This window comes from Thalia democratica, unplaced genomic scaffold, assembly GCF_965202585.1.
Source record: "Thalia democratica unplaced genomic scaffold, ktThaDemo2.hap1.1 HAP1_SCAFFOLD_456, whole genome shotgun sequence".
Classification (NCBI taxonomy): Eukaryota; Metazoa; Chordata; class Thaliacea; order Salpida; family Salpidae; genus Thalia; species Thalia democratica.
In genome coordinates, this window is record NW_028139507.1 from 58,717 (window position 1) to 67,876 (window position 9,160).

Below are 9,160 nucleotides of genomic sequence, written 5' to 3' on the forward strand. Positions count from 1 at the left end.
TCTAATGTCTTATATCTAAGCATAAATTTGCTGTTAATTAGTTTGAAAGACATTAATATCCTTTTTACCTATGTTTTGAAGTACATCTACTAAGTTTAAGTTTTTTAAAGTATCTTTTTTTTCTCGGTTAACCTTAACACCTTTCATTATTTTAAAAAATCAAATCATTTCGTCTATGTAAAATGAAGGGTAAACTTGGTCTTTTAACTGTAGAAACGCCTGGGATTAATGTAGTTCAGCCTTACATTCTTTATTATACTTCTGCTTAATTAGACATTACAATCAATAATCTTAAGTTTATCATTATTATAAGCAACCACGTGAATTTATTTGACATAAAAGTCCAGGCAGGTAAATTAGAATTCCTGGCATTGATGATTTAAAAATTTAGATATTCTACCACATTTTATTCATACCCATATAATTTTCATTACTGGCTGGTTCAACAAAATATAAAAACGACAACGTAAATGCTTGTGATGTTTCTAAAGCTTTGCTTTGTGATATAAATACTGTTATAATGTTGATTTTAATTTTGAAATATATCTCCTTTGCTTTAGTTCTGATTTTCGATAATATATAAACTGTTAGGTTATATTTGCATCTGTTTTGCCATAATAGCTAATTAAAGCTGGATAAGTTTGTTTAATTTATAAAGTTTTAATACTTTAAATGTACAAAAAAAAGTTTTGCTGAATTTTTCTTATTATCAAAGCATTTAATCAGTTTTGTTCTTTTAAATTAGATTTAAGCAACAAAAATCTAAACTGCCTTTAATAAGTACACTTGCTCTGCTTATGCAGCTTTTGAATGGAAAACTTTCAAGTATTAAAATTCACGTAAACGTTATGTGTAAAAAAAAAACAGTCTTATCTTTGTAAATATGTTTCAAATAAAAAAATAATAGCAATTTACAGAAAGGTAAACTAATAAGTACTAAATGAACTTATTTAATTCTAAAATTTTTAAACTTTATATACCAGCATTGAAGTCAACAAGCAAGTGGTTGTGTGGTTCAGCGATCGCCGACCCGATGCGTGAGCAGAAGGTCGCGAGATCGAGTCCGGTGGTAATCAGTTTTGTTGATAAAATTTTATCAATATTTTAGGTTTAATTAGTCAGCATCTTAAATTATTCTTTAACTTTACTATGTACAAAAGTATTCCGTTTTCAAAACAATAATTCCGTAACAGAAGGTATTTACAAATATCAACGAATAGAATAAACTTAGTTCAAAAAACATAAACTGAATAGAATAGTTCTAATTTCATTAAAAACAAACACAAAGAACTAAAATATGGTTAGAAAAGTTGTTAAAAAAGTTATGCTTTGGTGTTAATTTTTCTGTGTTGACTTAAATGATTTGAAGAAACTTTCACCTTACCTCTAACCGATTTTCTAATTTCCACGCCAATGCAAAATGGGATCAAAAAAAAGCGACCTTGGAGTTTTAAGCTGATTTATTTTAAATGTGGCTACACACAAACAGATTGTGAACATTTTGAAACGACTCAAATGAAGTTTTGTTGAGGAATTTTTGATTTTATGTTATTTTTATGACTTTTTGTAAGTTTTCCAGTTTTTTTTTTCGGAAAATGAGCAATGATACCAAAAAGCTTTCTTTGAATATGTTAAGAAAAAAAATTACTGACCAACGGTAAGGGTTGCGATTAGATTAATAGTAAAACTAACTGACTGTGCAATAGTGTGTTAACAAGTGAACTGTCTTTGAAAGGTATAAAAATCATCAAAAATTGTTTAATGTTGTATTTATACACTACTTTTTGATACAGCTTCAAATTAACTCCATTGTGCTTATTCCAATAAAATATTTTGGGTTCGAGTTTCATTGATAGTTGCCAAAACATCGATTATGAAAATAATTTTGTTATCTATACTGGAAAATGTAATAGCATGCAAGTGGAATCCTGGCGGAGAGGTCACCACCGTTGCCTTCCAATCCAGAGACCCGAGTTCGAGTCCGCACTGCAAAACTTTTTAACTAACAAAATTTCGTTGACTTTTTTAATCTTATTTTTTTAGTTTAACTATTTTCAATAACTAAGAATTTTTACTTTAATTAGCATCTATGTTACAGCTCATAAAAGGTAGGTTACTTTTCTTCATTTCTATTTTTTTTGTGAATTATTTTCTTGTTTTATAGTTAGTATATATAATGCTGATACTATTTATCTTTTAAACTAATAACATTAAATAATATAACAAAGTTAATTTTATAAATATTTATTAAAAACGAATAACTGAATTAACAGCTAAGGCGGTAAAAATTAACAATAAATCACAAGAGTATAAAAAAAAATAAAAATATAAAATATAAAAAAAAACGAGTAGTATGTCTATGACTAATAAGAAAACGAATAAAAATTCATTGTGTTAGTAAAAAGTAAAAAAAATATAAAAAATTATACTGTATTACTTGAATTAGAGATATTTGCATAAAAGTAGTTATGTATTTAACATATAAAAATTAAGCTATTGTCTTTACAGAAGTAATAAACGACAACAGTTTTGCATTTTATGATGTGTTTCAACTTTAAGTTATTATGAACTTATACATTAAACTTAAATTATAGTTCACAATATCTGTAAGATCCGTAATAACTATAAAAGTAATATAAAAGTAAATAAAATAAAAGTATTACAAAAAAATTCCTATTCATTTTCACTAAAACTTTAATCTAACAAAACTTTTCGTAGTTTAAACTAAGTAATATTAATTGTTAATGTAATCAACTAGGTTTTTTGCAAACAATAATAACTAATGATGTCCAAAATAATCGTGTGAAGAAGTTTAAAATTTATTAGTTTTTAATAGCGATGATTACTATTCATAGAATAAGTGATGCATAAAATATTTACATAACTTCATAATATATTGTTAAATAAAGTTTCAATTAACAAAAAAAAGAATATAAAACAAGTTATGTTATAACTTGATATAAACAAAGTCTACAATTTAATAACCTTTAATTAGGGTTTAAACGAATTATTTTAATTTAAAAAGAATAATTTAAACCAATTTTTTTATTTGTTTATATGAAAATCCCCAGCTAAACACAAGTGATAAAGTAAGTACAACATTGTAGGCACATTAAGCAATAGTATTAAAAAACCGATTATACAAACAACTTTAATTTATAAATTCGCTGTATTCAGTATTTTCACCAAAAAAAAATATACAGGCATGTTTTTCCATACATTCTATTATCATTTAATTAATTCAATTCATTTTTGTACTAAAATATTTATTTTTAATTTTTTTAATCAAGATTAAATCAAAAAATAAGCTAAAAAAAATTATCACAGACTAACAGTATTTTTTTTTCTAATACAAAAATTTTTCAAAGTTATATTAACTTTGACTAACAATAAATTATATATACTACCTTGAAGTCGGCAAACTTCAACTCAAAGAAGCGTTTATGGTTAGACTGGTTTTTATTAATTAAAAAAACAGCTAACGCAGTAGGAGCAAGATAAAAACTGTTTTCTGTTTACAAAAATTTCAACTTATTATCTTTTTGCCTGTGTGTAAATTGCTTCCGTTTTTGAGTTTTAATTCATTACACACTTTACGTAATTTTTAACTTTGAAATAAAATTGTTTAAACATGTTGTTGTAGAGGTTATTAAATTGTAATTAATCGTTGTACGTAAAAAATTTCTAATTATAAACTGGTTCCATTGCTGCTTTACGAAACAGAACTAAGTTTTAAAGGCATAAGTTCGGTTTAAATTTAAAAAAATTACAAACTAGTTTAAATGTTAAGAATATTTTCTGGTTTAGTTTAAATTTAGCTAAAACTTTAGTTTCTTTATCAACGGTGGTTTTAATAATTTTATGAAAAATTTAGTTTTATTTTCTATTATTTATGAGCATCTTTAAAGTTTTTAAGTTAAGTTTAGAAAAGTAATAACAGAATTACATTAATGGTACTAATGGTCTCTTAAATAAAAAATATACTGCTAAGTTGTAATTTTAATCAATGATTAAGTTATTTTGAATTGTATTATGTAATCAGTAGTAAGACAGTTAAAAGCTGTAGATATCACCAGTAGACATAAATACTAGCATAAATCAAAAATAAAAAAATTCAATTTAAATAAAGGTGTTTATTATTACCATACTGAAAATACTGACAACTTAATTATTATAGTTTTTAAGATAAAATTTACGTATAATTTTTTTTAACTGTAAGTGTAATGAAAATTATTAAATATATAATTAAATGAAGCTTGGATATAAAGTAAATAAAAGTTTTTTTTTCCAAATTTAGTATTAACGTAACATATACAAAACAAATCTAAGTAACACAGCTTTATAATTTTTTCTGAAAGACATTTATTAAATAAGTAGTCAATATTCAAATGTTAATTCAGATATTTTTAATTTGTTCTACAGTACTATTTTGTATTAAATCTCAATAAGTAGTTTTGTTTTTCTTGATAACCACGCCATACTTTTTAAAACTGTTTTAAGGTTGTAAATTATTCAAAGATATTACTGTATACTTTTTAATGTCTGGTTTTTTTAAGCGGTACATTGAGTATATACTGTGGTGATGAGAAGATAAAAAACATAATAAAGAATTATAACAATTGTAAGAACATTTTTTTTAATTATTTTATAACGATGATTATTTCTACAGCTTTTGTACTTGATTGAAAAACAAACACCTGTCATGCATTCAGAGCCGAAGAAATACAGTGAGAAAGTATTTCAATCCATTTACCAGTATGTTCTAGTATCCAGCAGTTCAACGACTAATCAAAATCCTGAAATCCATAGTACCAACTATTCGACACTGACCAAGTTTCCCGGATCAACCTACAGTATAACACCTTCTGATGAACAAAGGGCTTACGAACAATATCGTATACAATGCGAACAGGCATATAGAGGAATGAGAATATTGAGTGGTGTTGAAAATTATCCACATTCTAGAGTTTCTTCTGACATTCCAAAATCTTTAAACAGTTCTGCTCCGCCATATTCTCCAAGATTTGGTAGTACAAGACCTTATAACACCAACCAAGTACCTTCTACGACAAGTGTAGCTGCTACGATGTACTTGGCTAATACTGATTTAACAGCTTCTAGGAATAATAGTGCTTCAAACGTTTTTGGTCCAACACGCAGTCATGATCCATCTGGTTCGAGATTTCTCGGAAGTTACCTTCAAAAAGAACCAATCACCGGTAACCACAACTTGCCAATGTTCGATTTCAATCGTGTTAACTCCACATTAAGCAGGGTCATAAGAAACCAGCTGTCCGATCACACGCTATTGGAAAGACTCGAGCAGCAAATAGACCTCAACCACAAAGCGAATGAAAATCGCTTTGATTCGCTTGATCGGAGTGCAGCTGATAGTCAAAACCGTTTTGATAACATTGTCAAGCGCTTTGACTATCTTGATAAACTTCATGATGATGCAAAAGGCGAAAGAAGGCAAAGGTGCGCAACAATTGCAAGTGTGTTAAAAGTCGTTTTTCTTATTGCAATAATCGTGTTATTGTCTGTACAGTTGTACTACATTAATCAGCTCTTCTCAAGTTTCTCTGAATAACTTTTACAAACTAATTTCAGACTTTATTGTGATCCACTACTTCTTTTTCAGTGTCACTTTTATAAGTTATGTTCAGCTCTTTTCCCATACGCCTTTAACTCCTAAATGTACGCATATTTTACCACCTAAGCTGTTTATTCAGCGATACATGTTTAATAAATATGTATAAAATTGAAAAGTTAGTATATTATTTTACTTAATAAGTAAAAAAATAATTGGTATCAGTATTACACCGGAACAAAATAAATAAACTAACAATAGCGTAAATAAATAAAATAGGTAATACATTTCCTATTAAAAAATTTTTGAACATTTTTTGTGCCGTCATAACATTATGAAAAATGTTTTTAGGTTGGTGAAGTTATGATGCGACATACTTTAAAATACTAATATTTAAAATAATTTTTGTCTTACTTCATTAAACTCTGGAAAACTTATAAAAAAAATTTATTTATAATTTAATTCCACTGTTTTGTAGCTTTGTTTTGTTTTGAGGTCCTATATAAAATTATTTATCAATTTTTAAGAAGTTAAAAATTTACATTTAATTATCTAAAGAACACGTTTTATATATGTAGGCTACACATTTTTACAAATCGAGCAAATTTAATTACAAATTTTGTCTATAAGGGTTAAACTACTGAAAACAAAAATATAAAAGCAGGATAAAAAAATAAACTTTCTAAAGTTTGTTTTCAAGTCGTACAAAACCACTTTTTTTATTTTATAAATAACACAAGGTTTTCCATCTCAGTAACGAAAACAAAAAGCTACTGAGTTAAAGTGAAAATAAGTGCAACAAAGTAAAAAAAAGAGTAGTCCAGAAAACAAACACAAAAAGTTAAGTTTCCTTTGTTGATATTACTGTCACACAGAAAAAATACCATTTAATTTTCTTCTTCTTCAACTAAGTCTTTCAGGTTTACTCTTGATACTGGATTTCGGTCAATCATCCTGTTTATTAGTTTCCACAACAACATAACTCTATTTTGGTTATTAGTGTAAGAACGCATCTTCTTTGATTCGTAAAGCAAGGTTTTGCCCTTTATGGGTCCCAACTCTTGCTGATTCAAAACATCAACAATTTCACCGTCTTCAGAGAGTTTTCTGTTTATCATTTCAACTTCATCGCCAGTAAAATTCTCTATCATAAAATAGATCATCCGGAGCAGTTCCTGAACCGTCGATGCATCGAAGAGAACTTCTCCTATGAAGAGTTCGTATAAAGTGCAGCCGATTGACCAAACGTCACATGGATACCCAATTTTATGCCCCATTATGACGTCAGGATCGCGGTACTGAAGTGTTGTTATGACGTCATAGTTGAAATCTCTTTCCCAACGCACAGAACCAAGGTCGCAGAGTTTGATATCGGGCATAAAGTAAGAAAACATTTTAGTCTGGTCGTAGTAGAACCTGTTTAGTAAAAGTTTTTTTTAATGTTATACTTTAGATATTATTTTAAGATTTATTATTATATATATAAATTTTTAGTATAATAAATTGTAAAAAAACAAAAAAAAGTCATTTAACTCGGCTATAAGTTGTTTTAAACAAACATCATAAAGATCAGTAAAAAATGCACCTAATTAGTAAAAATCATAATTAAGTAAAGTCTTTATGTCCTATTAACCTGTTTAATAAAATATTTTCCGGCTTGATATCGCAATGCAACATTCCGTTTTTGTGAAGAAGATTCACCGCTTCAACTAGCTGCTTCGCCATTATTCTAACCTCTTGCGCTTTAAACGGCTGTTTATTAATCTCCATTGCCTTGCTCAGATTGGGGCCGTAAATCGGGTACACCAGGCAAGCCAAAGTGTGGTCAGTAAAACCATTGAGTACCTCGACCAAGTGGTTACAATTCCCATCAGCGTCGTGCAGACTGTCGAAAGCTTCCCGCTCATTATTTCCATACTCGTGTTCGACGGGTTTAATAGGTGAAAACCAAGCACTCCAAAATGGGCTATTTCATAAAAATCAATCCTATCCTTTATTTTTCAACCAACATTCTTCAAATACTCATAAAAAAACCATTAATAATATTATAAGAAACCTTCAGTTGTTAAAATTAGTTCAAAAACCGTTTTAGAGCAAATAAATGAAAATATATAGAAAATGTAACAAGTAAAACAAAAAGAAAAAAGCACTTGTGGTTTAACAAACTTATGTTTAAAACTAAAGTTTGTTACTATAAGTGCATTAATTTTAACTGTGAAGTATGAAGTAGAAGTGTCAAAATAGTTTATATAAAACATTTTATAGTTTTAATGACTACACTTGGTATGGTTTTTAGATAAAAGCTACTTTAGTTTGTGTGAGTATATTGATATAATTTGTTCTTTAACAGTTTTTTTAATCTAATATATCCATTAGTTTTTTGTTATGTGTTAAACATAGTTTGTAAAGTTAAGCTAAGCCTCAACGTCTTTATTAAGGTGTTTAATACTAATGAACTCATAAAAATAAGAGTGAAGCACTCTTTAAAAATAAATAAACGAATCAATAAATTTGTATAGTAAGTTACACCAACTAAACTATCAATCTCAAATTTATGGTTATAATATTAAATTAAAGTTTGGTTTGAAACATTTAAATTTACATATAAAGATTTTTTAAGTAGTTAATTAATAATTACAAATATAACAAAGATTTAAAGCTGAAATTAAAAACATAGCAGAGGTATTGGCTATGAACATAGTTCGAGTACTAACACCTGCTAATTGTTTCTAACTCATATCATGCAAGTTTGAAAGATACTCAAAGCTACAAAATAGTCTAAATTCAAAGCTTTGAAGTTTTTTAGCTCTATTATGCTTATTTTTTATCTTTTTTATAAAGTGTTTGGTGTTTTTTTAAGCAGAATTTGGTGCTCGACATGATGGTAAAGTTTATTTTTGAGAAAAACAAGGTTTAAAAAAAAGTTAAATAAAATTTCAAAAGTAAAACTTACTTGTTCATTTTCATTGAATTTTGTTGCTCAAAAATTTGCATAAATTTCCATATTTACAGTTATGTCTAGTTTTCAGATAAAAAAGATTTTAGCTTGTTTTTATCACTTAGGTAGACTTGCTGTTCTTATTATAAAAATATTTGACTAAAGTGCTTATGCAGTTGAATGTTTATACTAATGGAAGTTAACAAAAATAAACCTATAAAAAAATATTTTCAATCAACATTTGTTTTTGATTGTTGTGCTAAAATAATCAACTTAATTGAGTTTTGTTTGTTGAATAAATAAAGTAAAAAGGTTTATATTGTTTTAATAAATTTTTTCGTTCGTATACTCTTGTGTTATACATTTATTATTGTGAACAAGTTGTATAGTTTTACATTTAATGTTTGTTTTATTTTTGTACGTTTAATTATTTATACAAAACTTTTAAATTTAAACAGAAGTTTAAAACTGAAGTTAAAAATGTAGCACAGATGTTTGTTATCAACATAGTTCATATATTAGTATCTGCTATTAGTTTTAACTTTTAACTCATATGTTATTGAAAAATGTATTTTTTAAATATTCTCTAAAACAAGCAAAAAATGTATTTATAAGTTTTAAAAGTTCTATTT

At 26.9% G+C, this 9,160-nt stretch overlaps 1 protein-coding gene across 1 annotated transcript; it reads right to left on the reverse strand.

The window, feature by feature from the left end:
* Positions 1–6,477: 6,477 nt before the first annotated feature.
* LOC145846472 (dual specificity protein kinase CLK1-like) lies at positions 6,478–7,556 on the reverse strand (the record flags this gene model as incomplete). Its single annotated transcript, XM_082953230.1, has 2 exons — positions 6,478–7,006; positions 7,224–7,556. Coding segments are annotated over 2 exons (862 nt in total), but the record flags the coding sequence as incomplete, so codon positions are not given.
* Positions 7,557–9,160: the final 1,604 nt, after the last annotated feature.